Raw genomic sequence first — 15,342 nt, forward strand, 5'->3', positions numbered from 1 at the left:
ATGATACTACATCAGGGGTGTCCAACCTTTCACCTTCCCTGGGCCACATTAGAAGAAGAAAATTTGGTTTGGGCCGCACATAAAATAAAATAACAGTAACGATACCTGATCATCCAAAAAAAATCATAGAAAACATAGTTAACATATTAAATTTATTTGGAAATGAAGTTAGTGAGATGTTTTTATTATTAATTATTTATTAAAAATTATTTATTTTTATCACGGTTTTTTATCATGGTTTATTTTCCGGCCAAATTTTGCGGGGAGAAAGCTCGCCCACCTCGCGCCTACCTCTCCTCCTGCAAATGGCCCGGCTGGATGAGGCAGGACTGGAAGGCAGAAGCAGCAGCAGCGGCGGGGCAGAAGCAGCGGCGGGGGCAGTGGCGGTGGGGCAGAAGCAGCAGTGATGGCGGGCAGAAGCGGAGGCAGCGGGGCAGAAGCGGCGGGGGCAGAAGCGGCGGCGATGGCGGTGGTGGAAACAGCAGGAGGTGGCGCCTGACGGCGCCTGCTTTTCTGTTGCTGCTTGGCCTGGCGTCGCCGCCCTGCCTCGCGCCTGCTTCTCCTCCTCCTCCTCACTGGCTCTGGCACAAAGGTTGGGGTGGGCACTGGGCCGCATTACAAGGTGACTGGCCGCATGCGGCCCTTGGGCTGAGGTTGGACAAGCCTGTACTAGATGATACTGGAGTTCAATGCACTTTATTTCTATTTTTTAGGGCAACCTCATTAATTTCTGAGAAAATAATACAAATTCTCTAGAAAAAAGCATGTGGTTGTTCTATTCGAGTCCTTTTAATTATTTAGTGGGCTATACTCAGGCTACTTCCACTTCCAACTATCTTTAGTTATGGACTATAGGAGCAGTCATCTTTGAAACTCTTCCATGTCTTTCTGTCTCTGAAGGGTTTTCTGTCTTTGAATCGAAGCCTTACTGCATTGCCCAAATATTTGGTCCCTTGAAGTAAATGTGTGTATATGCATTGTTATATTTCTGTATCTTTGGATTTTCTTTCTTTCTGCCAAACAGTGTATAAGGAAAGATGTAAATGCCATTTAATCTCAAAGTTCCAGTGGAAACTTATCACCTAGCAAATCCAGTTTCTTTTTTGTTGATGTTCCAGACAGATTAAATTAAAAAAATAGTAAAATGTAAAAATTAGTTCACATGTACCAATCAAGTTCCTCATTATGACCAGGTCTCACTTCTAAAATCCATTTGCATTTTTTGTGCTTAATGCAATTTTCCTTGCCCTTTTTGTTTTGCAGTAGGCTACTGAGATTTCCTATTAAAATAATTGAGTTTTGTGGTACTATTGATATTTTGGCTATTTTCCAAATAAATAAATTGAATTCTTTCAATGTGCTTTATATATGTGAAAGGTCTTAACTGAAGAAATTGTATTAGTGATATAGGGTTAAATTCACAAAGATGTATTTTTGGTCATTGTTTCAATATCTATTGTGGTTATCTATTAGGAGGTGGTTTAATATCTGAGGCATATTCCTGTTTGGTAATGTAATTTAAGCTCAGGTGATTCAACGTGATTTACTTTCATCCTGGAGCCATAAAACACCATTTCAACAGTGTGTCTGATGAGGCAATGTTCTCTCACTCAGAAAAGAATCCTCGGCCTCCTGTGCTTCAGGGAAGGGCACACTGATGATGCTTATAGTTCTTGCCATATTTTTCGCAGGATAATCTGCTTGCAGGTTTTATTATAAGAACAACCCATAGCATTCTAACCTTCCCATTTCATTCTATTCATTCAGTTTCTTCTACTGTGGTCTCTGTGGCTGCACCACTAATTTGAAGATACACTCTTCTGTGAAGGTGAGAGAACTTAATTATAAGTTGATGGACTCCTCCATAGTACAGTCAGTCACATCAGGCTTGACATCAGTAGATTCTGCCACACTTTAAGGAAAAGTAATTTGTGTCCAAAATAAAAGCACAAGTCCTTACTTCTGAACACTGAAAATCTCCAGAAGAAGGAAAAGGAAGTGAAGCATCCACCAAAGTTAAATTTCCTCTGATATAATAGAGTTATTGGCAGTGGAATTAACCAATGCTGTGGCTTCTCTACTCATAGGATAGTGAACTTTGTTCTAACATTTTCCTGTATCACTGTTAGTATTCTACTTCAGAAAGAAAAAAAGAAGGAGCAGTTTTGGGAGCAGTTTTGGGAGCAGTCAATGGAATCAATTGATTTGGTGCTTGTCTCCTTTAATCTGCTATCAGTGGATGGTTATCTGGATGGTCATCAAAGGAGTTTCTTTTCTTTTCTGCTCCTGTTGATACTGATTGGACATGATAGTGATGATGATGATGGTGATGATATCCATTCAGTTGTGTCTGACTTTTGGTGATTCTGTAGGGTTTTCCACATCTTCCAATTTTGCACTACTTCTTTGAGTTGTTCTATGTTCTGTCTGGTTTCAGCTTTGATGGTGTCCAGCCATCGTGTTCTTTTGTCTCCTGGTTTTCTTTTACTGTTCCTACATTAAGATCTACAATGATAAAAATTAGGTTGTAGATTTAGTTAGTAATTAGATAGTTATATTTATATCCTGCCTTCCATTGACCATTTTTTTCCACTAGAACTTTGCAGAGTAGGTTGGGCTGGCATATTGTGACTGGCTGTCAGCACTTAGTGAGCATCCATGGATAAGAGTGTACTTGAACTGGGGTTCTCAGGTCTTAATACTGTTTCTTTTAGCATCTTTTAAAAACCATTCTTAAGCTCAACCAGACCTTGCTGGATCAGCTTCAAGATTTGTACTTGGGCCAGGATCTCTTTTAACAAGATAATTGAAGTTTCCTCTTCTGCCATCTTTTCTGGCTCAGCAGATAATGACACACAGTTGGAATTTAGCTAAGTGTTATCTGTATGGGTCTCACTTAAAACAATTAATTTTTCATTTGAGTTCAATTTAAAACAGGATAATATATAATACAAAAATTTAATTACCCCGTGATCAGAGTCTTTATGCAAAAGGTCTGATAATACAAGACTTTGAAAACCCTTAGTCAGGAGAGAAGTGAGAGACAGGCTTAAAGTGCCATCTCAAAAGTGGAAGTCCAGCATTACAATTGTGTTAGTGCAGAATTCTGTGATAATCTTGGAACTCATTGTTACTAAAGATGACGTTCAAAGAATAGATTTCCTATATTGCCCATTTATCCAAAGAACATAGGCAGTTGTTTTGATTTTCATTAGTGGGCATGGATAGAAAGAAGATGACTGTTAAGCAACTTTCCAAAGGAAATTGGCTTGTTTAAGACTAATTTCCTCAGACAGGGAAAGAGTCTTTGGAAATATGACACTGTGTGCTCTGGTTGGCACAACTCCATTTTGAATAAGTGCTGCTTTAAAAAAACACAGTTATAGTTCTATCTAAACCAGGAAAAAATAAGCAAAAAAAGAATGTATTTAGGATATTACCTTTTTACTGTCCTACTGAAATATTTATTAAATTTGATTGTGTGTATTTTTATAAACTGTGGAGTATATTTTTGCATATGTTAAGAAAGTTAAAGTATCAAATGTAATTTTGATTATATTTTGAAGAATATAATCTTATCTTAATAAAATCCTGCAATTAACACACAGAAATGTCATATTCGTAGAAATAGTGGTCAGAATTATGGGAAAAGTGACAATTGTATTCATTGTCTATCTTGAACATTAAACTATTACTAAAATAACCTTCACTTTATTGTTAACCCCCCTCCCTCCAAATTATAACTTGTCAACTAAGACTGTGGAGAATACACAGTCTCAAAAGAAATGTCTGCTTTTCAATGTAATTTGTTGAGTCGGACATTATTATTTTTCATTATGGTAACCCTGAGTTGCCTGACTGGGTGCATATAAAGATTAAGATGAATGCAGTTATTCCTTGGCTGAGGTCTGCCTCTTTCAGGGCACATTCTCCCTAATGACATGATTGATAGGCAGTCCCAAATCTGGAGAGGAACTCATTAATCACAACACTGACTGAATCCAATCATTTGCTTCACCTGCACAGTGATGGACAGGAAAGGATACAGTTTGTGTGCTGACACTGAAACAGTCATTTGTCAGAGGGCCTCAACTTTTTCAATGTCATCCTATAAGCAGCTTGACATAACATTCAGCTGCACCACTATACAACTTCAAAACACTACTTTTTAATTTTGCTATGCTTGTAAAGATGTAGTTCTTTGGAAACTTTTAGATCAAATATAATGATAGCACATATTTGCAGAATTAAATTGTTGTGACTGTAATTTCAAATTATTCCTGCCAAATTATTCACTCTAAGGACTTAAGAGCCCAAATCAGGAAATGTAACTATATTGGTCTCCTGCATTAAGACTCTTATCTTTTGGCAGTATTCATTGCTTCATATTGTAATACTTGTGCTTTCTTTTTAGTATAATTACTACTGCAAAAGATAGTAGGAACTCAGAAGAGGAAACTATTGAGCTTGAATTGACTGAGCAGAAAATAAACATGATGGCCTTGGATATCTGCCACAAACCAGGTGGCAGTGAATACCTGAGGCAAATTTATCACATCATCCAGCTCAATGAGGTAGGGAAACGGCCTTTTTTACCGAGCAATTAGGTGTGTAGTGGCCTGAGGCAGCATCTGCTGGCAGCTAAGGGTTACTCAAGGAGGTGATAATGCTTCCTAAAGTCAATACCTGAGTCAATATCTCACTGGGTTACACTGTTCAGTTTAAGCTTTTCTGCATTTTTTTTTCATAAAAGGTTATTTTAGGGCATTATATGACTTTTATTTAGGTATTTAGACTTGTCATGCTTCATTAACTGATTTCTGATTTCTAAAACTAACACAAAAACATTTGTATAAGTATATACAAAATCATTTTGTTTTCATTTCTTTTTTATTTTGTTTTATTTCCATTATTTTAAGGGAAATTAGATTAACGTAATAATTAAAAGAATATGGATGTATACAGATTATTATTTTTTTTAAAAATATAAACTTATCAACCATAATCATTTTTTTTTCTTCAGTGAAAGTGAATTTGTTTCAGCTTTGTGCAAATTGCCCAATGAGCAGATTAGACAACTTTTTATTTTTGAATTAACTTCTGAAGCATTTTTCTTTGTTACATTCAATACTGTCATTGCTCAGTTATGGACCACTGCTGACTGATATATTAGATTCATGAGTATACATATACTACAAAACTATATAAATGAACACAATTGCTATCATAATAAAAAAAATTGTTAGCTTTACATCATATGTGCTAGTTTCTGTAATCATTTCATTTAGGAGCAGAGGTTAAAACTGGAATTTGTAACTTAATTACTCACTGTAACTTTGGGTACAGTTTGTTAATTATTTGAGGAATTGCCATTTTGATTTGGACATAAATAGGTGGAAGAAAAAATAAATAACCAGCAATCAAGAACTATCACTAAACTCCATAAACATCTCCCAGAGTCACTCATTCAATGTCTTATTCAGAGGTGATATTCAGCAGATTCTGACCAGTTCTGGAGAACCGATAGTAGTGGAAATTTTGAGTAGTTCGGAGAACCGGCAAATACCACCTCTGACTGGAGATTTTAGAGTATCCTTCCCCTGCCACCCCCACAAAGCCACCCCCATAGAACCAGTAGTAAATAATTTTGAATCCCACCACTGGTCTTAATCCAATGCCTAAAGTCCAAGGGTCTTATCTCTAGGGACTTTCAAAAAGCCAAGAAGTTGGGCCTTACTGAATTTTAGAGAAAAGTGTTGTACAGAGCAGATGCTACTAAAGAGGATACTTCCTGGGTTCCATCAGATGACATTGCTTCATGAAAGATCTTACAGAATGCCAACTTTGTTGAATCTGGTGATCAGCAAGAATTAATATTAGTCAAGCAGGTAAATCAACTCAACAGGCCCCAAACTTTCCTGCTTGACGTACCTGTGGGAGGGGAGAGAGAATGACTTTGTGCAAGTGGCAGGCATGTATGTGAGCATGCCCAACTCCATTTTCACAAGCGGCAGGTGCATCTGCCCACTGCTCACACAAGTGGAGCTGCTCTCGTGTGCATGCTCACCTGACAATTGCGCAACCCTGTTCTGAATGGGCCTTGACCCAGTAGAGGGCCACTGCCTGAGGGTTGGAGATCCTTGCCATAATGACACTAAGATGACACTAAGCACCTTGAATTCTATATGGAAATCTTTTGGCAGCTGATCCAGTGGTAGTGTAGCATAGGTGTAGTGATATGTGGCCATAGCTATCCACACTGGCACATTCTCAACTACCGCAGCTTCTGAATGACACTTAATGGCAGATCCAAGGCTGCCAACTGGTTCTTAAATAGGAGCCATAATTCCAGTTCTGCCTGGGGAAGTGGGTGCCACCTAGTACTAAAGATGGAAGGTTCTCCAAATATTGCCCCCCAAACCATTCAATCTCATTAGGGTTCAAACTAAGCCTGTTTCTCCCCATCCAGATTCCCCAGAGCTTCCAGACACTAAAGAGGAATCTTGGAATCAAAAGAGGCAGAAATGTAAAATTAATGACAAGGGGCAGAGATGTACAATTAATATTATCAGAGTTCAATGACAGTTCAACTCATAACACTTGATGACTTCACTCAGTGATTTTATATAAAGTTTCAATAGGATTAGGAGCTTACATGCTGAAGTACCCCACAAAGCAAATTGCTAGGATTTAACCTTCATCCCCACTCAGCAACTGGAACAGCCCTTTGAGGGAGGAAGTAAACTACAACATCATCCCTACCTCTAAATCAATCCAGAAAGATACCATGATCATTTGCAGTTAAAACCCATTGTCAAATCAAGGAGGGCCAGGATAAGAATACTACTGCCTTCCTGACTCCTCCAAAGTCATCCACAAATGTAGTCAATGCTGTCTCATTGCTATATTCAGGCTTGAATTCTGCTTGAAAAGAATAGGATAATCTGTTATTTCCAGAATCCATTAAAGTTGAAGCTCAGCTGCCATTTCCATAATTTTTTCCCAAAGAGGAGGCTGGAAATTGGATTTTAAAAAATCCCGCACGTCAGGTCTAGTGGTGGTTTTTTGAACAGGGAAAGATTGTCCTTAATACCTTGAGGTAATCCTTAATAGGGGCTCTTACATATGTTTGGTTGGTTTTGCTTTCTCCAGTGGTACTTAGACATCTCTTTTGCTGTTTCATCTCCCTCAGATCCTTGAAACTCAGGGAGTTCTACTGGATCTGTGGGCAGCAAGGCAATGCCAGGTGCAAGTCCATTGTTGCCCTCTCATTCCAAGTGGCAAGCAAGGCCTCTGTTGAGTTGTGCATCAGAGCCTCAGGAATAATATCAAATTCTATTTGAAATCTTGCATGGTGGTAACAATACAGAAAAATCCAAAAGAATCAGAGAACCATGATTGGAGACTGATTTGAATGCCCCCTGTATCCAGATTGTGTTGCCATTGCCCTGAGGCAAAACCAAATTCAAGCATCCCCTCAGTGGATGAATGTCAGTGTGAATCTCATCATGAAGATTTTAGCAGATATATCCTATCTGTTGCAACATGCCCTGTGGAACAGCCATGAAGATCCAGATGGCTCAGCCCTGTTAGCTTTCTGGAAGGCTGTAAAAACCTGGTTTTTGCCACAAGTGATAGAGCCAGGCCATGACCTTACAAGCTACTCCTGACTCCATGCTCAAAAAAAGCAAGTTGGAATCCCTTCACACTATTGTGATGTAATCCACCACTAAGTTTGTCACAATTTCAAGCAGCTCAAACCCGGAAGTCACTATGCCATATGATGCTGTAGAATAGCCACAATGTCATCAGTGTGAATTATCTAAAATATTTATTTTAGATACGAAAGGTACAATTATTTAATTATGTTTCTGAAAATATATAGGAGAAAGTTAAATCCTTCATTCATTTACATAATTGACCTCTTTGTTCTTCTCCAATGTAATTAGTACTCATTTGAAATTCTTTTTTAAAAGGATTATTTGAATGAACATCTATCTTATGAGGGAACTTCAGAAGAAAATCCAGCAAACATCAGACCTTTATGTCTAATATTAAGAAGCAAAGAGCAGCCTGTTTTTGACCCTTTCCAGGTGCACCACTGGTATTGCACTAATGTGTTAAAAAAGGTTAGTCATTATATGAAGAATCTAATGTTGTTTAATGTTTAAATATGTTAACAAAAAAATTTCAGTGCCTTGCTCAGATTGCTTTTGAAAGCCTTGAAGTTATAATTATTTGGATACACATACACCATTGGACAAAATTGTGGGTGCTGTATAAAGTTGTCTTCTTTATTTAGAAGCTATCTTTCATATGGATGCAGGGAATTTGACAACAATGATTGGGGGATCAAAAAAAAACACCCAGATTCATTATTAGGAACATTGAAACCCAAACTTTTTGATTAAAAATAGAATGAATGAAAATAGCCAGTTATAGTTTTCCCAAAATGTACTATGTTATTTCGCTGAGTTCTGTCTCTATATTGTTGATCTTACTGCCAGCTATCTTCATTGCTCAAAGGTGTAGTTTTTATGGGATGGGATGGAGGGAGGGAGGAAAGGAGGGAGGAAAGGAACTTCAAGTTCCAAAAATACAAAAAGGATAGTAGTGGCCTTTATCTTATACAATTAAATAAAGCTTTCTAAAAATTCTTAAGAAGCCAATAGATCTTTTGCCAGATTGTCTTCTTTTGACCCCTTATGCCTATAACTATACTTAACTTGGAACTTTTGGCAGTCTTACTAGCTGGAACATCTAGATCAATCTCATCTCATGAAGAATTATCTTTTTGACTCAGAACAGCTTCAGATCAGTAATATATAAAAATGTAATATTCTTGGTGATATTAAGTGAAATGAGATTTGAAGTTAATATATTGGTGTACTATGTGAGGCAAATAGTAAATCTGTTCCCAAATTATAACAGGATTGTATCAGAGAAGGTATAATAAATCCCAAATTATTTTGGTTACTAGGAAGTAGTTAATTAACTACTTAGTTAAGAAGTAGTTAAGAAAATAGATTATGGAAATATTCTTACCCTATGGCACACTTATCAAACTCACAGGGTCACATTGCTGTCTAGTGATGTTTCACGGCGTTTTTCCAGTTTGTGGAGCTGGGGTGGGCGTGGCCTGCATGTGACACATCTGGCCTGCAGCCTGCCCATTTGAAACCCCTACCCTATATTTTTATGAAGCTCAATGGTACACACAGATTCTGAAACAGCAAGAAGTCTGTGTGCAATTCTGCTCCTTCTTCCAACATAAAACCCTCATCATAGTCTTACCTAAGCAATCAAGTGTTACCTAACAATATGACACCAATCTCAAGAATGAGATCTTTGCATATAAATTAATTGGCAGAATCTCTGTGAGATGGTTCTGTGCAGTGGTGGGATTCAAATTTTTTTACTACTGGTTCTGTGGGTGTAGCTTGGTGGGCGTGGCAGGGGAAAGATACTGTAAAATCTCCAGTCAGAGGTATATTTGCCCGTTTTCCAAACTACTCAAAATTTCCACAATCAGTTCCCCAGAACTGGTCAGAACCTGCTGAATACCACTTCTGATTCTGTGGTTAAACTGATGGCCTTCCATTAATTAAGTAGGATTATTTCATCTTAGTGTTACTTATTTTGATTCCCCTTTTACTTTTGTAGTAAAATCCTCTTTGATTTTTCTCCTTTTAAATAAAAAATAAAATGGTTAAGATTGTTTAACCACGGAGCCACCTGGATAACATTTTATAGTTGCTAGAAGAACCAAACAACTCAGTATTTGTGTTTCTGATTTGCAAGCATCACCCTTCTGTTATAGAAGACAATATTAAAACATCTGAGAGGACTGTTGAAAAACCTCCATAAATTATAGTTGCCAGGTTTTAAAATTCTATTTTCAGAAATAGCAGATTAAATTTCACCGAGAAACATAAATCAACATAAACATTAGAACAAGATCGATAAATCTATTATTTGCCTGGTATAATAACTCACATTGATTCCTTGAAATTTGAGTTTGAGGAGAGAAGGCACCTCAACATTCTAAAAATTCTTCTTTCAGTTCTTATTTTACAAACTCCTCCATTATGTCCTCTTCCCTGGTTTCCCTTTAGATATCATGAAATCTGTGAACTTTTGTTTTCTTTACCAGAAATATAAAAACCTGCCTTATTTTGAAAACTTAGTAATTCACATCTAGAGATCTCTCTTTTTAAAATAAGATACATATATTATGTTTTATATTGGACTAACAAATGGTCAGTGTGTATAGCTCTGATACACCTAATTGCCCATTGTAAAATGAATTGTTATGAGCCATGCCCCAAACAGATAATCAATATTCTCTGAGTTAGTAATACTTTTATGATGCTCAATGGTACACACAGATTCTGAAGCAGCAAGAATGTTCCAATCGTTGTCTCATATGCTGAATATGTTGTCTCTAGCGTGCACTCATGACACACACACACATAATACAAATCTTGAGGCAGTCTTGTTATTTTGAATATCCAGGTAAATTAAATTACAAGGTAATTAACAACATTATCTATATTGCTTTGTAGTGCAACTTTATATAACTTTCTCTGACTTGACTTTGAGCAGCTTGTTAGGCGAACAATAAAACTGTGCTTGAGTGTGCTGAACCATCAGTTTGTCAGAGCCAGTATCCTGATATACTTGCTTACATATTCTGAATTTGACCAGGAATTTATGCACAAAATTCTGTTACTTTTTGTTAATTACTTTGCTGCAGTTGGAATTATTTATAATCCCGGTAACGGTGTGAAAACTATTCCCCATACTGTTCTAGAAAATATTAATAGTAGTAACCTTGGCAATGCATGCATGAGACATTAAGGAAGGATAAATGATAACTTATTCCTGGAAAAGAGAAAGTGTGAGAAAGAACGTAAACTGACCTTTCCTTGATTCTGTTTGGTATAAGAAGGGGCTAAGATAAATTCTGGCAGGCTTTCAAAATTGTGTTTATTAAACTTTATAAAAATAAAGTAGCATTCCACTAAAATTTGTGGCATCTGTTTGCTCACTCATCCTGCCTCAAAAGTCTAAGAGTGCAGAGGAAATAAAATTGAAAATATTGGCAAAAATTAGTTTGAACATTTAATGAACAAATATTTTTATCATTTTGTATATTTCTGTAAAAAGTTGATAAAAGTACTCATAAATGCTAGATAAGCTGATGAAGGTTTCATTTCAAATAAATTCAACTGAAGATTTGTCTGTTGGATTTTTTGCTGTCTTAAATATTGCTTGACTTAAATGGTTAGGTTAAGCTAGGCTTTAATTTGGAATGCATGTAATATTTTTAGCTGGTACAACTGACTCTTCTACTCATTAATACAATAGTGCTGTAAGACCTTCAAAAGCTGACAACTCTGGGTAGAATTCAGTCACCGTGTGACAGGACTGCATTGCTCTATTAACCTGCAAGTGACAAGCAATTGTTACTGTACAATAGCTACAACTTCGGAAACCTTTGTTATACTACCTTGACTTTGCAGCTAAGACATTTTGTAAAACATTTATTATTCTATCATATAAAAATAATTCAGTAAATTGATACTGTTAACAAATGATCAGATTTTTCTTCAAAATATCCACATAGTTATATCATGTTTTATTACCTTTATTGGTGACTCTTCAGAGATTATAACTAATATTAGGGCAGTTTAGGATATACGGTAATAGGCAACTTGTGCCTCGTTCTACTAATGACAGTGCAAGAGAAGAGATAGATTATTGTTGTTGTTTCTTTTTTCCCACTGTACATTTTTATATTCTCTAGAATTCTTAGAAGTGTTTTCTTCACTCATTTTTTAAAGGATGTGATCCAGGAAGAGCATAGTGGTATGTTTACATCCTGAGAGATTTCCGTATCCTAAACTTCTGAATATTTCTACTTTATTAGTTAAAATAGGAATTGTGAAAATGAGATTGAGAAAGTCTCTGCGTTCAGAGCCTGAAAGAGGAAATTGATTTAAATGGAAAGCATTCAATTATTGAGAATTCTGTAACTTTAGCCTGTCCCTTTTTAATAAATCCTGTTAAAGAATCTTTAACAAAGATTTTAAAAAATCTTGCTTTTTATGGAAGTGGGGTGACTAAGAAGAACTTGATAATGGATGAGTAGGGATTCTAGAAGTAAGCAGCTGGCTATCCAGAAAGTCTTAATGGGAAATATTTCAAGTTGGGGAATTCCTGTTAAGAGGGCCCCTCAAGGGAGCTAGGAAGAATGTGTTTGGAAGACACCATGCAAACCTAATTCAAAATGCTTTGAACTAAATTGTGTGAAGGAGGAGCTGAGTCTAGAAAATAATGCAAAACCAAGCCCTGGAACAGGACTAAAAGAAATATACAGTGTGAAGAGACCCAATAATTATTGAAAACTGTTGAGATAAAATCTCATGAGTAGAATGTAAAGATTGAAAAATATAACATTAAAATGTCTCTAGGACCCAGTATTGAGAGCAAGAATTAGATTGACTCCTAATACAAACACTTGATTAAGAATATTTCAAATTCCCAGAGGTTGTGGAAGGAGCTGCTGGCTGCTTGTGAAGGAAGCAGAGGGTGAGTAGAAAGGAGAGAGGCAGTTTAAATTGCTTCCATTGCATTTCAAATTCCCAAAGGTTGTGGAAGGAGCTGCTGGCTGCTTGTGAAGGAAGCAGAGGGTGAGTAGAAAGGAGAGAGGCAGTTTAAATTGCTTCCATTGCATTTCAAATTCCCAAAGGTTGTGGAAGGAGCTGCTGGCTGCTTGTGAAGGAAGCAGAGGGTGAGTAGAAAGGAGAGAGGCAGTTTGAATTGCTTCCATTGCATTTCAAATTCCCAATGGCTGTGGAAGGAGCTGCTGGCTGCTTGTGAAGGAAGCAAAGGTTGAATAGAAAGGAGAAAGATAGTGGCCCGCGTGCCTAATGTAACTGCACTTGAGATTGTGTTTTTATTTTATTTCAAAATGACCAGCTTAGTTCAGTGTAATACTTGTTTTACAGCTGTCTTTCGAAGTACTCTTTTCAAACTTGGATACTGTCCTCTTTGTAAAAAAAAATGACCAGTCTACATGGACAGATTACCTACCTAGAATCTGTAATCTCTGCTCTCCAAGCAGAAATTAGATGCCCAATCCAGCCATCTATTAAGCTGCCGTGCTACCAGCCCCCACTACCACAAAGATCCCACAGGAAAAGGGCAATATGGACAACCATGGGATCTGGCAGGGTGAGAGCTGTGGACCATAAATGCAAAGCTTTTGCTGTGTCCCAGCATAACAGACCTGAATAAGGACAATAAAGTGACAGGTCAAGGTAGTTGTGATAATGATAACTCAAGTAAGCTGGGGATCATGGTCCTAGAAGAACTTACTTTGGAAAGGAAAAAGTGTGAATCAGGTATTATGCATCAATCACACAAGAAGAGCAAGGCATCCAAAAAGAGAAGCCACCTTCTAGTTGGGAACTCAATTGTAAGAGATGTAAATTTAGGAAAGGATACTGAGGTTTTGAAAGAGGTCAAGTGTCTATCAGGTGCTACTGCCAGCAGAGACAAGAAGCGTATTCTTAAGATAGTCAAGAATGCCAGCAAGGACTGTGATGTTGATGCTGTTATACATCTTGGTACAAATGATCTGTCCCAGAAGGATATACTTTCTGTTTAGAAAGACTTCCAGAGCTTGGGGTATGAACTTAGTAATATGGGCTGCAGGCTTATTTTTTCAGAGGTTCTACCAGCATACAAGGAACAAAAAGGGAAAGGGCAGCGTGTAGCAGAGTATAATGTGTGGCTAAAGGAGTGGTGTAAAAGGGAAGGCTTTGGTTTTATTAGTCATGATGTCTGCAGCTGGTCCAATGAAAAACTGTACAAAAGAGATGGTTTGTATCCATCAAAGAAAGGGACTGAGTTACTTGGCATTAAATTCACAGATTTCCTGGATAAACATTTAAACTGAACAGCGGGGACAGAGAATTAATGGATTCAGAACATTTCTGTCCCCAGCAAGCTAAAGCTAATAAGGATACCAGAGCGTGCAAAATAGATGTTTGTGCAGGTAAGATTATCAACCTTGATGCCAACCAAAACCAAGCATTTAATAGTGAGTGCCATACCATGTGCACTAATCAAACAGGTGGCAAGAAAGTAGGGACAGGCAGGCACAACACAGGTTATGGAGACAGTAAACACAGTGTCAGACATAAAGATCTCAAGTGCCTATATACAAATGCACAAAGTCTGGGGAACAAACAGGGTGAACTCGAACTACGAATACATGAAGGTAAATATGATATAGTTGGAATAACAGAACCTTGGTGGGATGAAAACCATGACTGGAACATACTGGTAGAAGGATACAAACTATTCAAAAAAACCCAGATCCCATAAAAGAGGAGGTGGAGTTGCACTGTATGTAAAGGACCACTATATTGCTACAGAAATGCATGAAACCAAAGATGAAAACCTCCTAGAATGCATATGGGTCAATATAAAAGAAAAAAAGAATGACATGGCCATAGGTGTATATTATAGGCCACCCAATCAAGCAGAAAAAATAGGTGTCCTTTTTGCCAGCCAACCAACAAACATATGCAGGAAACACACAACAATAGTAATGGGAGACTTCAATTATTCTGATATCAATTGGAAAACTCATTCTGCACCAAGTGAGAAATCAAATAAGTTCCTAACCAACCTAGCTGACAACTTTGTTGTTCAAAAGGTAGAGGGTGAAACTAGAGGGACAGCCATACTAGACTTAATTCTTACAGAGAAGAAGTGATAGAGGGAGTTGAAACTGCAGGAACCTTGGATGAGAGTGACCATGTCATACTAGAATTCTCCATAACACAAACACAAGCAACAGAACATAATGACACCAGAGTCTTGGATTTTAAAAGAGCTGATTTCAATAAACTCAGAGAGAATTTGGGAAAGATTCCATGGATGAAAATCCTAAAGGGGAAAACAACTCAAGAATCTTGGGAAACTCTGAAAAGTATGATCATAGAAGCCCAGACCAGCACAATACTTCTGAGAAAGAAAAACAAGAAATCCAAGAAGAAACCAGCATGCCTGCACAAAGATCTCTCTGGCAAATTGAAAGAAAAAAAGGACAAGTACAAAAAATGGAAGGAAGGACATACAGCTAAGGCAGAATATCAGCAGATAGCCAGAATCTGCAAAGATGAAGTCAGGATAGCAAAGGCTGAGAACGAACAAAGACTTGCAACAAAAGTCAAAGATAATAAAAAAAGTTTCTTCCAACATATAAATAACAAGAAAAAAACCAAGGAAACAGTTGGTCCACTAAAGAGAGAAGATGGCAAGGAA

General features: G+C 37.3%; 1 protein-coding gene across 3 annotated transcripts in view; it reads left to right on the plus strand.

Annotated features, from left to right (window-relative positions):
* KIAA0825 (KIAA0825 ortholog) overlaps nt 1-15,342 on the plus strand; it is a 169,093-nt gene that overhangs the window by 58,433 nt on the left and 95,318 nt on the right. For all 3 annotated transcript variants that reach the window (XM_026719140.2, XM_087927041.1, XM_087927042.1), the window contains exons 17-18: nt 4,415-4,574; nt 7,977-8,129. In XM_026719140.2, coding sequence (XP_026574925.2) covers nt 4,415-4,574; nt 7,977-8,129 — 313 coding nt within the window. The remainder of the gene's footprint in view (nt 1-4,414; nt 4,575-7,976; nt 8,130-15,342) is intronic.

This window comes from Pseudonaja textilis, chromosome 2, assembly GCF_049901715.1.
Source record: "Pseudonaja textilis isolate UNSWEBS1 chromosome 2, rPseTex1.2, whole genome shotgun sequence".
Classification (NCBI taxonomy): domain Eukaryota; kingdom Metazoa; phylum Chordata; class Lepidosauria; order Squamata; family Elapidae; genus Pseudonaja; species Pseudonaja textilis.